This window comes from Protomyctophum parallelum, assembly GCF_964188405.1.
Source record: "Protomyctophum parallelum genome assembly, chromosome: 6".
In the NCBI taxonomy this organism is placed as follows: Eukaryota; Metazoa; Chordata; class Actinopteri; order Myctophiformes; family Myctophidae; genus Protomyctophum; species Protomyctophum parallelum.
The window spans coordinates 16644840-16663418 of NC_139701.1; the positions used below are offsets into that span (position 1 = coordinate 16644840).

At 43.0% G+C, this 18579-nt stretch overlaps 2 protein-coding genes across 2 annotated transcripts; one reads left to right on the forward strand and one right to left on the reverse strand.

Annotated features, from left to right (window-relative positions):
* Positions 1–857: 857 nt before the first annotated feature.
* On the reverse strand, positions 858–6857 carry ccdc181 (coiled-coil domain containing 181). Its single transcript, XM_083766564.1, has 7 exons — positions 6797–6857; positions 5898–6011; positions 3452–3661; positions 2237–3058; positions 1904–2053; positions 1515–1672; positions 858–1138 (listed from the first exon to the last, which is right to left on the reverse strand). The coding sequence occupies exons 2-7, from the start codon at positions 6003–6005 to the stop codon at positions 967–969; spliced, it is 1620 nt and encodes a 539-aa protein (XP_083622690.1). The 5' UTR covers positions 6006–6011; positions 6797–6857; the 3' UTR covers positions 858–966.
* A 456-nt stretch (positions 6858–7313) lies between these two features.
* cpox (coproporphyrinogen oxidase) lies at positions 7314–16279 on the forward strand. The gene is made up of 7 exons (XM_083766591.1): positions 7314–7940; positions 8664–8807; positions 10325–10435; positions 10549–10690; positions 14117–14335; positions 15127–15231; positions 15497–16279. Exons 1-7 carry the CDS (start codon positions 7436–7438, stop codon positions 15579–15581), a joined length of 1311 nt encoding a protein of 436 aa, XP_083622717.1. The 5' UTR covers positions 7314–7435; the 3' UTR covers positions 15582–16279.
* Positions 16280–18579: the final 2300 nt, after the last annotated feature.

Genomic DNA, 18579 nt, shown 5'->3' on the forward strand with positions numbered 1-18579 from the left:
TTACAAACATATTGGTGAAGAAAATTATTGGTAAGAAATGTATTCCCAGATTTTATTAATATCCCCTGACTATACTTGTAATTCTGTTACCATTTTGGCAATGCATGCACTTACATGATACACCAAGCAGAAACATAATTACAATGCTCTGGATTTGCACAAACTACTGTATTTGTCAAACAAAACACTTATTGATACAGACTGAAAAGGCATATGGTCATAGGAAAGGTATGATTCTCATGTTCAGACTGTAAAGTGATGAGCTCCATTCAAAGTGCATCTGACCCTACAGAAATTATTAAAGCTGGTAAAAAAAAAAAATAATACTCAAAACAATGTAGCCTATATGCCACAGTAACCTTATTGATTTTGGATATTTCATTTACCCAGCTACATTTACACTGATCAAACAACATTCCAGGTAAAAAAGGGGTTTTCATGTAGCTTATAGATATACCCGTTGTATTGTTATGACATCCGTAGCAGCAAAAAGGATTGTCGGTAACAGTAAACTAAGATGCATATGACCTCTGTGTGAGGTGATGATAGCTCACAACTTCAGTATAGGGTTGGGATCTGGAATCGGGAAAAACTGATCCAGCATTGAGGAACCGGAATCGGTTCCATCACATTTGGAAGCGTTTCTGGAACCGTTTTTTATCACACTATCGGAGCTTGTACAGTATATGGACTTCATGTCTGCTATACAATTACAAATCAATACCGGTGGTTCTCAAACTCAAATGTCAAGGACCACAATAGGTGCGGGTCCATTTGGTTCCATTTGTAAGACCTGTTGGGGTCCATTTGTAACACCCTATAGGAATCGTTAAAGGGAACCATTAAGGAATGGAACCGTTAAAATCCTATAGGATCCCAACCCTAAAGTTTAGTGCGGAGATGTGATCTATCCTGGTCTTGTTGTCCTACAACGGAGGCCTGAAGGCGTGCTTTGGGGTGGTGAGTTCAGAAGCGGTACGCCAGGTGTTCTGAGAATCTGAAAGTCTTCATGTCGTTGACGGCACACAGCAGGTCTTGCGTGCGTCGTGCTCGCCGATCCTCCACCACCTGCCTGCGGGAGCGCTCCCGAGCTGCCTGCTGCTCGGCGCGCTTCTCTGCCCGTTTCCTCTTCAGCCACCTGGGAGGGAGAGGTACAGTATGTGGTGTAGACAAAATAAATGAATGGCTTGTAAAGGGTTTGGTCGGTGACCTTCAATTTATTTTTTGCTTTATTTTTTTCACCCATTTGCAAATAGCTGATCTGTAAGCTCAGACAACGCATCAATGTGATGTGTTGTGTGAGCTTGTAGATCTGCTATTTTCGCTATCGTAAAGCCGTCGCTATCTTAGGACATCAACAAGCCTCTCTTAGCTCCTGCATGGGCTACTGACTCACGTTCTGAACGCCCTGTCGGACTCCACCGGGTAGTGTATGTAGATGGGCTACTGACTCACGTTCTGAACGCCCTGTCGGTCTCCACCAGGTAGTGTATGTTGATGGGCTACTGACTCACGTTCTGAAAGCCCTGTCGGACTCCACCGGGTTGTGTATGTAGATGCCACCCTCCTGCTCCAGCCTCCTCATCTCCTCCAGCTGTCTGTCCCTCTGCTGCTGCTCCTGTTTCCTGTGCAGCCAGGACCTGAAGGCCACATCTGGGTCAATGACATCTCTCTGTTATGGGGAAAGTAACACATTAAAATATATATTGCCAGAGAACAGCATAAACAGCATATTACTAAGCTATATATTGTGGTGCACAAAAACATGACTCTTTTCAGTCAACTTATGCAGTATTCGAGGTCACTGAGGCTGAACTGAACCACTATTATTTTCAGCAATGGTTTTAAGTTGTTGGTCTCGCTGCTCAGCGGCCATACATTATGTATGATACATACAGTGTACCTTGCTACTGTTCATCCTCTCCATCTCCTGTGCTCGATGGATCCGCCTCTCCCCCTGAAACTGCTCCCTTTTCCTTATCAACCAGGCCCGGAATGCCGCCTCATTTTCTTGACGCTTCTGCTCCTCTTCCTCGCGTTTCTTTTGCTCTGCCTAAAGGGGAGAAATGGAGATTGGAGAAGCACATGGTAACACATCACCATGGCATGAAAAGTACAACAATAGACCATTTTCAACTCATTTTGACAGGTAAACACAGCTGAAGGTAATTACATTAAAGGTGCTATAGTTAACATTAAGCCACTCCACACACACAGAGGTCAAAGAGGTTCCTACCTCTTTGGCCAGCTTCTCTTTTCTCTCCTGGGATCTTTGCAGCAGTTCCTTCTGTTGTGGGGACAGGGTGTAGGTGGCCTCGCAGGGGGCTCCCGTGGCTGACTGCACTCTGCGATTAGTGCTTCTCCTCTGGCTGTCCCTCTGGCTGTGACTGGCTGAGTTGGGTCGGTTCCGTGGCTTGACCGGAGGTCTGGGTGCTGCAATGCCCTGCTGAGAGAAAGAAGCGCTGGCCAGCTGAGGGGGAGCGGAGGAGAAGGCGGGGGTCTTATTGGGGCTCGACACAGGCTCTTGAGGGCGAGGCGAAGAGAAGGTGGTCTCACTGGGATGGTTTGCTAACGGAGGCAGCAGGCCTTGGCTCTCCATCTCCTTCAGACTGACCAGTTCAAACTTGCCGTCCTTTTCTACCAAGACTCTTCCCTCCTTTCCTCCATGCCCCGCCTGGCTGCTTCCCTCAGCCTCCGCCGTCGCCCTGACCGGACCTCCTCCTGCCACGCTTCCCTGCCACGGGGAGATCTTCAGCTCAGACAACCTCCCCGACACCTCGTTCTCTGCCTCTATGCCGTTGGCCCTGTCCGTGCTGCTGTGCTCCTGTCCTTCTGCCTTTGCACCGGCAGGTGTTCCACCTCGCTCGTACTCCAGAGGAGGAACCACCAGGTCCACCAGGTTGTCTTTGAAGTGCAGCCTCCTGAGGCGCGACGCGTCCGGAGCCTCCTGGTCCTGCAGCTCCCGGTTGGCCTGTTGGATCTTCTCCAGGATGTACTTCTTCTCCTCATCCACTTCTTCTTGGTCGTCCGACACCAGAGGAGGGGGCGGGGCCGTGGGCTGTGTCACGATCATGACATTTTAGTTAGCGATTCATTGTCATACAAATAATTGCGATTAACGATTTTAGTTTTTTTAGTTTTTTTAAATATTGGAACATGTAAGCAAAAATTGCACAGAGCAGATGTGACAACTTAAATATACACAGAAATGACTGACAGTGACCAATAGGCCTACCAATAATCAAAATAAATAATGTACTGTAGCCAAAATAGGCCATATTTATCTATTTTATATTTTCATAATTATTTCAAAATAGCGCGGCAATAGCCGATCCACAAGCTCACAGCACATTGCAAAGTGTGTGTGACAGATTAATGGAAACAATTTGGACGATTAGGGAAAAAATAACTGTGATTATCTCAAATAATTACGATCAAGCAATAGGCCTACCGGGCCGTCTCCTTCCATGTCGCACTCTAGAGGCTCCATAGGTGAGGGCCACCTCTCTTCTTCCTCCATTACTTCCATCTCCTTTGTTGCCTTCTTTCCTTTCACTGCCTTCTGGCTTTTCTTCTTCTTCTCCTTCCTCCCTCGCTCATCCTTGTCCTCTTCCAGCAGCTCCTTGTCTATTTTGCTCTTAATTTCCTCATTGCCAGGGCCCTGTGGTGACAAAGTAGAGAACAGCTATATCGATGGACAGTAACGAGGAACATTTACTTGAGTGCTGTACTTGAAGGACGACTTCAGCCATTTATTTTCAACCTATCTTCCTTCTGATTGGTCCTCCGAGGCTCAGTCCTCAATAATGCTCATTATAAGATGGCACCATTTCTGCCTACAGTGTCTCAGAGGAGGGCTCTGGACATGCAGAAACCTACTGTGTCTCAGAGGAGGGCTCTGTACATGCAGAAACCTACTGTGTCTCAGAGGAGGGCTCTGGACATGCAGAAACCTACTGTGTCTCAGAGGAGGGCTCTGGACATGCAGAAACCTACTGTGTCTCAGAGGAGGGCTCTGGACATGCAGAAACCTACTGTGTCTCAGAGGAGGGCTCTGGACATGCAGAAACCTACTGTGTCTCAGAGGAGGGCTCTGGACATGCAGAAACCTACTGTGTCTCAGAGGAGGGCTCTGTACATGCAGAAACCTACTGTGTCTCAGAGGAGGGCTCTGGACATGCAGAAACCTACTGTGTCTCAGAGGAGGGCTCTGGACATGCAGAAACCTGGAATCCATAAGCTTATAGAAACTGCAGGCTTTCTATTCCTTGAAAGTTGGCATGCTATAATGGAAACCATTGTTCTTGTGTTAATACAAATCTAAATATTTTTTTTTAAATCTTGGAAAACAATTTAAAAAAAATAACAAAACCTGCCTAATGATGAAGTTATTGGTAGGCAGGTTTCCTATGAGACACAGACTGTTTTTGAGGGGCAATACTTTGTCCTAACACAAACATTAAATGCCATTGACAAACACAAACATTGCATAACACAAACGTTGAAGACGAAGGCAGAGGATGCAAATTCTAATTGGCCGGAATGAGATGATGTATTTATGATGATGTACAATGATGAGAGCGCCCCTCACTTCACACAAGTGTGATTTTTTTTAAACTATTTTATCACGAGCATTGGTGCTTTAAGTAATTTTGTTTTTGTTTACTTAAGTATTTGTATTTTTGGATACTTACTGACTTTCACTAAATTGTAGCTAAAAGTACAGCTAATTGTACTTTTGACTGCACTATACATTTAATAGAAAATGTACTTTGTATATAATATACTTTTGAATACTTAAAGGACCACTTCACCCATTGTCAACCTATATTAGAATAATTGGTCCTCACTAATGCTCAGCATAGCGCAGCATGAATTAAGCATTAAGTGTGCATATTCAAGTCTATCAATAATGCATCCTATAATGATATCTTTCCCCGCCACAGAGAAAGTCACTTGAGCAGGTTTCCCATGCAGACGGTGGGATTGTGGAACATGCCAGCGTTGGGTTACTCATCACTCTCTATCACACTTTCACAGGGTCAGGGTCATGGACCCATTGGCTTCTCGTCTTCACTGCAGGTAGGCACAATTTACCTGCGAACTGGTTACACTGAATAGCTATTTGGCAAAGTTCTACTGAGTGACATACCAATAAATAAGATTGTGTTACTGTAATTCAATGTATCTTTCAGCAAGGGAAAGCTAAATTATTTATCTCCATCTCTGTGTTGCTTCTCTTTCCTTTCCATTATTGTCTCCACCAGGCCGAAGGCATGGGGAGAGAGTATGTTTTCCACTCCCGTCCGTCTGTGTGTCCTTCCATGTGTCCGTCCGTCCGTCCGTGTGTCCGTCTGTCCGTTACCAGCTAATCTCCGGCACCTTTGGCCCGATTCGTGACAAACTTTGCACACACACTCCTTAGATGCTAATGATGAACCTCTGCCCCACATTTTCCAGAACGGCCTGTTATAGCACCATCAGGAGGCCGACTTTTGTAAATCCGATTTTCTCCAAAACTCTCGTGAATCGTTACACAGTATCTCTATAGTCATATGCTCAAGATGGATCTGTCCGATATTTCATATTCCATCCTAATTGGCTAACATTGGCTTGCAAAGTTTGCAGGACTGGCCCGTTTTGAACAAAAAGCCTCAAATCATGAACACAGCTTGCAATTTACGTGAAATCTTTCACACACTTTCCAACTAGGCTCAGGAATATATCCCACCCTTTTCATATTGGCCTGGATTTTTGCAAAACACATTTTTGAAACAAAATACCTCAAATCATCCAATTGCCATCAAAGGCATAAGAACAAATGGCACCCTTTTCACATTGGCCTATTGAAATATGGAAGTTAAAATAAGTCAAATAAGCAGAAAGGAAGTGCTCACCTGGTCCTCTGTCTGACCCTCCTCTTCACTAATCAGCCAATCCAGGTCCTTCTCGAAGTCATCCTCGTACTCCTCCCGGTTCTCTGTACTCACACCCTGACTCATCATGGAGCACTGCATGGTAAAAGAATGTCATTTAATAATGATGAACTCAAATATATTTGGTATTTGTATTGAATTGTATTGTGTTTTTATATGGTCGATTAACTGTATAAAAACACAGAGGTTAGCCATAAGTTAATTTATGGAACCACCCCCTCAATGAACCCTGAAGGTCACTGGACAATTGAGAACCACTGATGTAGACTTAATTGACTTCAACCAAATTGCTACAAAGACATGTCAGTTAGCATTTAATTATAACGATTAAAAAAATAGCTTTTAGTATTTTCATATTTCCTCTTATAATAGGAGGCACAAAATAATGTGTGCATTTACAATTTACAAGGAGTGAAATACAGGTTTGTTTTTGAGTGGGGTTGCGTGTGTTAGCCTTAGCTATCGGTCGCCCTCTCCCGGTCAAAAGATAATAGTTCAGGGTAAAGTATTAGGCTGTAATATCCCACAGACGCGTGCAGCGTTTTGTTTTGTTTCAAATAGTATTTTTCTCAAATTATGTACGCCATATACGGGTAAAGATCAGCTGTGATGAGCTATATAGGGTAGACAAGTACGTTACTAGTGGGTTATAGTGTACGTCTGTACAACTTGACTTAATCGACTGAAGGAAATACATCAACGAACCACAGACTACAAAAGTAAATAAATAAAACAGCTGCACCATACTGGCTTTTTCGTCTGCAAAGGGTCTATGCTAATGAAACTAACTAACAGATATCGTGGATTCATAGTACAGCCGAGCTGTAGCAAAGTGGTTGATTAATGTGACCACAACCTACCAAACTGGTACCAAATTATTCTGTCTTCTTCTTGCTTCAAACAAATGAAAATGTCTTCAAGAAGGTTGTCTGGAGACGAGACGAGTTGCACCTTATTATTATGACACTACATTCTCAGCTATCCGTCTGTAGCCCATGTGCACATAATCCACTTCTCTGTATGTCTGCTGCCCTCAAAGGCTTTAATAGACGTTGTCATGGCGACCAACAACACGCCTTATCGTCGGGCACATGCGCAAATAGCACACACACACACACACACACACACACACACACACACACACACGCACACACACACGCACACACACACACGCACAAACGCACATTCACGCGTGCACGCATGCACGTACGTCACCCTCTGCAGACGTGACGTCAGAGTCAAGCATTGCCTTCTGGGTGTTGATGTTTTCTTATGGGCCACTATTTGGATGAGTTCGGTGCGCTATGAGCGCTCAAGAACTCCATTTCCCATGTCTCATTAGAAAGGAACCTAGCACGAGTCTGCTTGCACGTCTGTTATGGAAGGCCGTTTCTGTACGATAACATCAACTTGCAGCATGTCAGCGTTGAGATGACTTCAGTAAATGGATCATAACTGCGTAGTCCCGTCACGCACACACAGGGCGCAGGTCTCTACTCATGGCTACTGTCGGACTTTATTCCGTAAACAGGACGCTTGCGAGGAAATGTTTCGTTTCGCCGCTAAAATGGGTTGCTAACACTACACTCTCCTGTTCTCTTCCGGGGACGCGATGGTTTTCCAGGGCTACCGGAGTAAGGTTCATGTCCCATGGGACCGCAGGCACGTCTGCCCCGGGCCGAGCCAGTCGGGGAGCCCTGCTGCTCGCCGGAGCTGCAGCCGCAGCGGTGGGCTTCGTGGCCAGTGCGAGCCACATCAAACAGCGGGCGGAGATGGCGTCGGTGGTCCCTCAGGTGACCGTGGAGGAAGAGGGGGATATTTCGGAGAGGTGCAAGGGGTTCATGTCTCCCCCCGTGACCAACGTCAGCGTGCTTCAGGAGAGCAGAGCGGAGATGAGCACGAGGATGGAGATGCTCATCATGGAGACGCAGGCCAACTTCTGTAGAGCTCTGGAGAAGGTGGACGGTGGAACGTTCAAGGTGGACCGATGGGAGAGGGAGGAAGGCGAGTACAGAAGGGTGTGTGCACGCACCCCCTTGGCTTTTTGCGCGGGGCACGGGTGGGCAATCTGGGCATCGCCATTCGCCAAAGTGCCAAACTGGAGTAAACGATGTTTCAGAGCGGTTCAACCTCTATGGGTTCAACACAAACTGGTTGATGCTGGTTATTTGATGCTAAATCAGTTGTTTCTTTAATAGAACCCAATGTTGAAAACAGCATACTGCATTCATGGGGATTTATTTGTGGTTTTATTGATATGAGATCCGCTATTCTATTCTATTCTATTCTGTTTTCCCACCACAAGTCTGTTGGCATAGTGGTCAGATTGGTGTCTCTGGAGTCTAGACAACCAGATCTCTGGACAACTGCCTATCTGACTTGATGCCAGACCAGTGACAGTCCCTTGGTTCCTCAGCGACACGAAGAGTTTGAAGTCTGTCTGTCAGCCGGTTCTCTCTCTCTCTCGGTTTCTCTCTCTACGTTAACTAGTCCAGACGGACACATAGACAGATTTTGCGCATTTACATCATACGCACAATTACACATTTATGAATGTGTATGATGATGATGATGATAGGCCTACATATCCAAAGAAAGAGTACTCCAGTCACATATACAGAGTCTATCCACACCTCCTGAAGATCACACTTGCCACTGTGCTGCTAATTTCTACAGACTGATGTTACTGTTCTTATTGTTGTGTCCCTGTCTTATGTTGTGTATCAGGCGGTGGAGGAATCAGCTGTGTGATGCAGGATGGTAAGGTGTTTGAGAAGGCGGGAGTCAGTGTGTCTGTGGTGTCTGGACACTTGACTGAGGAGGCTGCCAAGCAGATGAGGAGCAGAGGGAAGGTTCTCAAAGGGAAAGATGGTACGTCTACACACACACACACACACACACACACACACACACACAATTCATTCAGGGGCTGACACTAAGGTCTCAGAGGCACTTGCCCGTCAGGCAAGTACAGGTCATGTTCTACTTGCTCAAAGGTCATGTAAAAAAATTATTACCCTTCATTTTAACACTTCTTTTGAGTGGCACTAGCCCCTCCTATGCCCACAAAATGTTTGTGTAAACACGAACATTGAAGACAAAAGTGTGTAAACACAGACATTGAAGACAAAAGTGTGTAAACACAGACATTGAAGACAAAAGTGAGGACTCAAATTGTGATTGGCCGGAATGAGATGATGTATGATGATAAGAGTGCCCCTCACTTCACACGGGTATGATTTTTACTTTACTTGCAAATAGCTATACATTATTTATTTTTTTAAGATATTTTTTTGCGGCTTACGCCTTTTATTGATTTTTGAAGGGACAGACAGTAGGCTGACAGGAAACGGGAGAGAGATGGGGGGATGACATGCAGTAAAGGCCGTGTCGGGTTCGGGAGTCGAACCCGCGGCACACTGCGACTGGATTACCAGTCCGGTGCCCAGACCGTTACGCCACGGCCTGGGCCATAGCTATACATTTTGACTTTTAATTTATTAAATTACATTTAATATTTTAAATTACACAGACATCTTCTGTTTTGTTTATAGAGGAATTGCTTCCATATTCACACCTTAGGCAACCTGAATGCAAACTCCGCCTGCCCGGACCCAAACATTTTATTTTACTTGCCACTGGTAGTTAGGCGTCAACCCCTAGTGTCAACCCCTGTTCATTATAGGGCAACTATATCAGCTATATTATGATATTACTATAACTGAAATCACAGATGGTATCTAGTCTCATATCATCGTATCGTTTCAGTAAATAAAATGTCCAGCCCTACTTAGACCATTGTTAAATCATAAGAAATAAGTCTTCTTGCATAAGCTAAAACTCATGTTCCCGGTGCAGTAGCTGCGACTCAGGTGGTGCTTTTGGTGGGGGAGGTGGGGCAATCACCTTCTCTCCCTTTGATCTGATGATAGTGACAAGTGAATTTTCAGACCTTTTTTTTAAAGGAAAACAGTGATTTGATGGTTTTGAGGGAATGGGGCAGGGCATTCCAGTAAGGCTGGTAAACAAGGCTACTGGGGCGGCGCTCACGTAGAGGTTAAGGCAGCATACCACTAACCACTATAGGCTCTAATGCGGCCTGACAGCGAGTTGCGGATTCTAGGCCCGAGGCCGACAACCATTGCTCTGTGTCACTCTCCGTCTCTCTCCCAGTTTCCTGTCTATCTCTGTGTACTACCAATGAAGGCAGAACAGCCACATAAATATCTTAAAAAAAAAACAAGGCTACTGAACTCTAACTACTCCCAATGAGCAGGTTGGTGCCTTCATAGTAGCCTCTGCTGTCAGTGTGTAAAACTTTAGATGAAGTCACTCTAAAAATGAAGATGATTTCCCATTTTAATGTGTTTTCCTGCACTCTCCCCCAGGTAAGCTGCCATTCATTGCCATGGGGGTGAGTTCTGTAATCCACCCCAAGAACCCACACATTCCCACAGTGCACTTCAACTACAGATACTTTGAGATTGACGAGGAAGATGGTGAGTGTGTCATTGTCACGTGGTGTCAGTAGCGGTTGTGTCTTGGTGTCTACACTATTGATTACCTGAATGAATGATAATCCTTGTCGTGTGTGTGCGCGTGTGTGTGTCAGGCTCTAAACTGTGGTGGTTTGGTGGAGGCACAGATCTCACTCCAGTCTTCATTAAGGATGAAGATGCCTTTCACTTCCACAACACGCTGAAGGAAGCCTGCGACAAGCACCATCCACGGTACTACCCTGACTTCAAGAAATGGTACGGACTGACTTCTCCAGATATGTGTGTATGTGTGCTATGCATGTCTGTGTTTTTGTGCGTGTGCACGCATGAGTGTGCACACCACGCATGACGTATAGGTCCCTTGTAGCACAATGAGTAGAACATGACACTCACATTACCAAAGAGATTTAATTGCCATCGGGGGACCCTTGTTATAGAGCATCACAGTCATGACAACGACGACAGACCCGGAAAAGCATTTCCCATGCATTTCAACCATAGACATTTCAAAAAGTATTTCTTTAAAGACCTTTTAAGCCTCGGACGAAGCCAACTCGGATCGTGACAACTCATGACAACAAACACAATTCTTTGGGCCAAACAAATATTTAGAAATAAGAAAAAAAGGGCAGAGTACAACACATTTTTTGCTGTTTTTCTTTTTTCCAATTATTTGTTCGGCCCAAAAAAATGTGTTTGTTGTCATGAGTTGGCTTTGTCCGAGGCTTAAAACGGTCTTTAAATAAACACTTTTTGAAACGTCTATAGGAGAAATGCATGGGAAATGCTTTGCCTGGTCTGTCGTTGTCATGAAAGGGGGCGGGACTGCGATGTTCTATTAAGCATGTATTATTATGGTACTCTAAAGAGCTTTGGGTAAATGGGTGAATGTAATGCTCGGATAATATGGATAATTGGATAATATGAATGAAGTCTGTTTGTGTGCATGTTTTGCATAATTCTTTATTCAGTGACTTTGTGGTTTAAGTGTGTACATGACATTGGGCGTATCCTTACTGTTTGAATATGATAAGGGCAAGTCGCTCCCTATAATCTGCAACTGCAGAATAACTGTTTAGTCTGAGGTCATGAGGTGAAAGACCTTGTAGTACGCCAATGAAAGGGAGGTTGGGATGTTGTCTTGCATGGCCTTGTAATGGCATTTTGTTGACTTTAATCAACCATTCCCGTTCATTGAAACCAGGGGGTAGTCAGACAGATATTTTGTGAAGCCACTATATGTCAAACTCAAGGCCCGGGGGCCAAATCAGGCCCGTGAATGAATTATCTTTGGCCCGCGGGATGATATTTAATTAGTATTAGAACTGGCCCTCTGGTATACTGCACGGACCACCATAAGTCCCACAATGCACTGCGAGTGTATTGTCACGTATCGAGGGCCCGCAAGCGCAAGCATGCGTCTTCTCTTCACTATTGATCAGCAGTGAAAGTATATCACTTGTGGTCAACTTTCAGCTACCCCTCTCCCCTGTGTTGAAACACAGTCCGGCCCTCGACTTGTACCAATTTCTTTATTTTGGCCCAGTTTGACAACTTTTCCTGAAAGTTCATATAATGGCCTGTTGTGGCGCTGTCATTGGGCCCAAAAAAGCCCATAGCCCCATAGAAGTCCATGTATTTGGGCCCAACTTCACCTAGACTGTATTACCTTAATAAACATGGTCATGAATACTTTCTGCTTCCAGTCACTAGTTTAAAGTCTCATTTCTAATGTCATAATATTCTTTTTGGAAAATGATGGTCCCATTTATTAAAAAAATTACCATAAAGTCGCGTATGTTCTGAGGGGCGTGGCTACCGTTACAGTCTATGATCGGGATTCCCCACGTCAAAATAAAAACCAACTAAGAAGAAGGGGGGAAGTCCCGCCTCGTTGTCTGGGCCAGCCAATGGCCAGCTGGGCCAAAACGGATCTAGAAAGATGGCGATTTACAATTCAAGGACTGACAGGCTTCATTTTACGTTCATGTTAGACCCGGGGAACGCTTTGTCCATATTTTTTACAGTCTATGATTGAAACCCACTGATGCACCATAAAATGTATTTTGTACTTGTTAATGTTAACTTGCAGTTGAACACTGCAATGCTTAATATCCTGAACATAATACTGTCGGTGGGACAAATCTGATGTCGTACTGTAGTGTAGGTTGTGGACACATTGTGCACACAGCAGTGCTGCAGCGTCTCACATTATACTATAATTCCCAGGAATACAGGCATATTAATACTTATACAAGGTTTTATATTCCATACTAAAATGCTTCAGGCTCATGTCGATGTCGTATTTTAATATCATGTGTAGCGTTGGAGATTACTCTGTAGAAAGAGTAGAAGAGACATATACAGTAGGTGGTTCAGACTCAGAGGGACATCCCTGGTGAATCAGGAAGTTGGAACATCATGTTTACCCTAGGATGAAGTTGCATCACGTCCCTGAATAATAATAATAAAAAATAAGAAGTCAGGTGTTTTAGATTTGACAGCTGTCGAAGAGTCACGGTGACCAGGAAATGCACTGTGTATGGGCAAGACTGAGGCTTCTTTTTGTAAGATCATTATTAAGATGATCTTTAAATGTTTATTCCAGAGATGTTTCCTTTCACATTCCAAACAAATAATTACATTTCAATGATGAGCGTAATATTTTATACTCCATGTGCAACATTTTAGCTTTCTTGACAAAACAAACACAACCTTGCATTGTGATGCAATGATAACATGCAAGTCTGTTCTTTTTGGGAGGGGGCAGTCTATGTAATGGAGTGAAGTAAGTAAAGTTGCAGGACTACTTTTGTCTTCAGCTAAATGAGAATCCCTGTTAGTTTGCTTCTAGTCTAGGAAAATTGGCCTCAGATCCTGTGCAGCAGGGGCATGGCCCAGTGCGTTGCGTTTCAAATGAAATGCGAATCAAAAGACAGGGGCGGGTTCCACATGGAGTGGGCGCTACATCTAAGGCTTCATCCACACCTACATAAACGTAGCTTTTTCGTTTTCGTTTTTTTTAAATCTCTCTGTCCATACGACACGTTTTTTTAAATCTCTCTGTCCATATGACCAATGGCAAGACCCATGCAAAACTCTGTTTACATTGTCCACACAGGGAACACACAGGCGGAGTTAAAAAAAATACACTGTGGCAGGAGTTTTCCAAAAGATGCGTTTATATGGACCAAAAACGCGTTTGCGTGTGGGCGACCCCCCCCAAAACGCATATAAAAACCTACGTTTATCCGTTTACCCGGATACGTGTGGACAAGGCCTAAATAAGACGGAATGGAAACAATTGCTCCTTGAGCGGTGGTGGCCTACTACAATTCAATTTGGAATTGGATTCCCTTCGGACTATTTTCATGGTATGCACAGTGCTTCAGACCGGAAAGGGGAGTGTCCGCTCAGATTCTGAGTGCAACGTACTTCCCTCACAGGGATACGGTCCTTTTTTCCCAGAAGTCTTTCTCGCCCGCCTAGTGGCGAAAAATTCTGGGAACTCAGATTAGTTTGCTTCAATGTTGACATTTACCTGATGCCTTCTACCACCCTCTGGTGGTCAAATTGGAGTCACATTGATGGACTCTACAAGTCCAATAAGTGGATTTGGTTCCATGATTTGTACACTCTTGAGTACACTCTGTTATGGATGACAGTGTGTTTCTTCTCCAGGTGTGACGGATACTTCTTTATTCGCCATCGGGGAGAGACGCGGGGTATAGGAGGTATCTTCTTCGATGACCTGGACTCGCCTGATCAGGAGGAGGCCTTTAGTTTTGTCAGGAGTTGTGCCCGCACCGTGGTGCCATGCTACTTACCCATCGTGTATAAACACCTCACTGAACCATTCACTGTAGAGGAGAAAGACTGGCAGCAGGTTCGACGAGGCAGGTGAGTGAGACACTTTTAACTTGCTCTCCCTATTTTGGGAATGCTATTATAGGCAAACAATTACAAAACGTTTAAAAATGTCAAACTTTTCATGGGGAGGTTTGATTCCAGGCTGGCCGGACCATCAAGAGGACAAATTAAGAAATATTTAAAAATCTTGTTTTAAAGGCAGGGATTTGCCCAATTTTTACAATGTAAATACAGATTGTGCCTGAAAATGCTAAATGGTGTAACCACATAAGAATTGTAAATATTTTGTATTTTATCCACTTGTAAGTGAATGAAAGTGTTCTCATAAAATGTTTTACTTAATTTTAAATTAAGTAGAATCATCTAGTTTCTAAATACTCTTTCACAAATTATAGTACTATACTAGTAATTTAAAAACGGTTACACTGCAATAAAATATTATGTTTCATCCCACACTTTATTATTTCACTGTTTTCCTGTATATGTGTATATTATCATATTATTCTTATGAAACATACTGGTTCCACTTGACACAACCCAGCTACAGCACTTGACAATGTTGCTTTTACAGTCACTGAAAGTCAAGCATGAGTGTCACTTTTCAAATTATCTTTGTATTTTCTTTAATTCCACTTGACAACTAATCAGGATAAAAATTGGGAGTGATTGTGAATGTTTGTTTGTATGAGAGAGAGTGAGAGAGACAGAGGGGGGGGTGAACTGAAGACCTACGCTGTACCTAAAATGAGTGTCCCCGATTCCTATCATTACACATCCTGGCTAAAGATTCCTCTGAGTATCGGTGTGTATGTATGCTTTAGGTACGTGGAGTTCAACTTGGTGTATGACAGAGGTGTGAAGTTTGGCCTGGCCACCCCTGGCTCCAGAATTGAGAGCATCCTCATGTCCCTCCCCCTTACTGCTAGGTAAGCAAAGTGTGTGTGTGTGTGTGTGTGTGTGTGTGTGTGTGTGTGTGTGTGTGTGTGTGTGTGTGTGTGTGTGTGTGTGTGTGTGTGTGTGTGTGTGTGTGTGTGTGTGTGTGTGTGTGTGTGTGTGTGTGTGTGTGTGTGTGTGTGTGTGTGTGTGTGTGTGTGTGTGTGTGTGTGTGTGTGTGTGTGTGTGTGTGTGTGTGTGTGTGTGTGCTCGTGTGCGCTTCAGTGATATGCAATGACAAGCATTATTTCTCCCCAGGTGGGAGTACATGCATGAGCCTGCCAAAGGTACGCCGGAGGCTGAGATGTTGGAAGTGCTACGGAACCCCAGGGAGTGGGTGTGACATCATGTTTGTATGTCACCATGAAGACCACCTTCAAGTGTGCTTGTGTCATTGATCAGTGAAATCTAAATTATGACAGACTTGCCACAAAAGAAAATAGGCGCCAATTCACAGATATTTTTTTTTTGGTTTTGCTAATCTAGGCGGGACAAACGTGCCGTGCACTTTTATAAATGGACAAATTATGACTTACTACGAACCGGTACTGCTTATGTTTTTACTAACGTTTGTATCTATTTACACTTGCAGTGAATCATTACTTGTGTTGCTGTCTGAGTGTCTGTGGCATTATTTGACATTGTCAGTCAAATTGAAGACAGCAATGTTGTTTTTCAGGTAATAATTATGTATACTTTTGGGTCATCACATATCACTGAAGCATGATTTATACTTAATTGCACGCTGGTATCGCACAGCACAAATGGCTCATCTAAAAGCCCACAAGGTGTCTATTCTCGGCACACAACACCAGCGCAGTATGAGTGAAGCATTATTTCTCTTGTGTGTGTCAGAAACAAGCAGTGTTTGTTTTCTGTGCTCTGCTGTGTTTGTAATATAGCTTGCTCTCACTGTAAGCTGTCACAGCTGTGTACTCTCCAGGGCTACCCATTAAACAGATCACTTAAAAGAGAACGTTTAGGAACCAAGCCGCTCCAATAGTGTGTAGAGACCACATTTTAATAAATCTGTTTTTGATATTTTCAGGTCTAATCATTGGAAATGTTACAATGTGGTATCTTGTTAATGGAAACAAAGGACTACAAATGGACTATAAAATGAATCCCAAAATATATTATCAAGACTATGTACTATTTAAAAGTTGCAAGAGGCTTTTGTTTTATTTCTTTAATTGGCAGGATATGGTTTATAATTAAATGGAAGTGTGGTGGTGGTGGTGTTATATCTATTTGCATACAGGAAAACCTTGTGCTTTAGAAACCACTGACAAAGCTCTCGTATCACAGAAGCATGGAAGATACAAGTGAGAACTAAATACTTTGTAAATCTTGTTGAATTTCGCGTGCCTCAAACTCGCATACTTAAAGGCATATTGCGCACTTTCCATGTAGTGTTTTATGTGCATTTGACAAGACTGACCAAATTAGTCCGACAATGTGGCTTTGTGTGCGGTTAGGGTTATTATTTGTAAAATCTATGCATGATTTCATGTTTTCAATCAATTGATGGAATGAATAACTTAAAATATCTGAAAACTAACTGAAATCAACCATCTAAGCAAGTTTTTGGATTAGGCCTATACAAGGTTTTATTCCCTGTAACAGTTCCTGGACAGATAATGTCAGTTTCTGGAAGAATGCCCCAATGTATAAAATAATAGAAATTACAGAAAAGTGTGCTCCTCGGACACGGGTCTCTGCCAGAGCCCGCAAACTTTGGGATGAAGTCATTGCCAGTTGGAACGGGAACTGAAAAATCTGACTCGTACATCTTGATCAGATGACCCCAGATAATGTGTACCCATGGACTGACGTAGAGTTGAATCGTGGTAAAAATATAGTCTCTGTCTGGAGGAGACAAATCATCACAAATGAGTGCTGAGAGACAGAGTTGGAGAGTAAGGACACAATGAACACAATGTCATTGTCACCTACCAGGAGGAAGAGCGACAGTCAGAGTGAGAGAAACGGGTGATAACAGGGACATTTAAGTGTTGGTTATAACTAAAGTAATAATAATAAAGTTAAATAATATGGTAAATGTCACCAAATTAAAAGCCAGCTGTTAAAAACAAGAAGGTTACTTTGTTTGGAGCTGTTTTGTCTCTCAGTATTTCTACCATAACCAGCTGACATTAATAACTACATTATGAGCTGTGGCTATAGTTGACTAACAAGCTAGCCTGGAGGAGAAGAGAGTATGAGACATTTCAACAAGTTTCATGTATGGGACCGTGGATGCTATCTGAACACTAATGACAAGGACATTTATAGTTAAAAGATAGGCTGTTTAATAGTGATGTGGTGTTTTGGATATGCTTCAGGACTGCTGCTGTAGAGGTTCTCAGGACTTGTCACTGCATACCGTGGGTCCAGGTGCATACAGACAGGTGGGGTACCATACCTGAGGATAACACAGAGGGCTCTATTTTTGTCCATGCTAAACCCCTTATCCCTAAACTACTTTGCCTTTTTTTGTTTTTACTATTTTGAAAAGCATTTTTGAATAGTTAAAATAGCCACTCTACATCGACACGTTGTATTGGCTATTTTAACTATTCAAAAATGTATTGGCCCGAATCCCTAAACTTATTTGCCATTTTTTACTATTAAACATTTTCAAATAGTTCAACTAGCCGATCTACATCGATTCGTAGATCAGCTATTTGAACTACCGGTATTTAAAATGATTTTTCAAATTACCGTAGTAAAAAAAAGGCTAAGAAGTTTATGGATAAGGGGTAAGATAGCGCAAGATATAGCCTATTTCCAAAGTGGTCTTTGTGGTGAAACAGACAAACATTACAAACACAGACATTTAACTCAGTACAGCTCAGCTAAAACCTAATTAAACAGAACTAAAGCAAGCACACTAATTTAAAACAGTCTATATGTTTACCTACATGTATTGCACTTCTTACTTAAAGTTAGTCATTAGTTCTAGTGATGCACCGAATATTTACCCGCAGAAAATATTCGGCAGAAAATGGCTAATAAATTAATGTATTTTCGGCCTATTTGGTTTCGGCCCGAATAAGCAGAAAATATCACCAAATAGTGTATGCAATTAATGCATTCAAAAGAGCTGAATAAAAGTTTTATGGACCCATAAGTGATTGTTATTTAAGTTAAGTTTTGCCATAACAATTACTTTTGCCATAAATCAGGTAGCTTTGGTAGGAAAAAATATATATATTATATATATATATATATATATAGGCTATATTCAGATATTCGGTTATCGGCCAACTGTTTCCTATATAGGCCTACGGTATTTCCCTTTCAGTGCATCCCTAATTAGTTCTGTCTTAAAGTTAGTC

Coding starts and splice junctions, on each gene's coding strand:
- ccdc181 (XM_083766564.1), bottom strand. CDS start 6,005: ATGATGAGTCAGGGTGTGAGTACAGAGAACCGGGAGGAGTACGAGGAT. Junction 1,673..1,903: donor AGAGGATGAACAGTAGCAAG/GTACACTGTATG, acceptor TCCCCATAACAG/AGAGATGTCATTGACCCAGA. Junction 1,139..1,514: donor TCCGACAGGGCTTTCAGAAC/GTGAGTCAGTAG, acceptor TCTCCCTCCCAG/GTGGCTGAAGAGGAAACGGG.
- cpox (XM_083766591.1), top strand. CDS start 7,436: ATGGCTACTGTCGGACTTTATTCCGTAAACAGGACGCTTGCGAGGAAA. Junction 14,336..15,126: donor CAGCAGGTTCGACGAGGCAG/GTGAGTGAGACA, acceptor TGTATGCTTTAG/GTACGTGGAGTTCAACTTGG. Junction 15,232..15,496: donor TCCCTCCCCCTTACTGCTAG/GTAAGCAAAGTG, acceptor ATTTCTCCCCAG/GTGGGAGTACATGCATGAGC.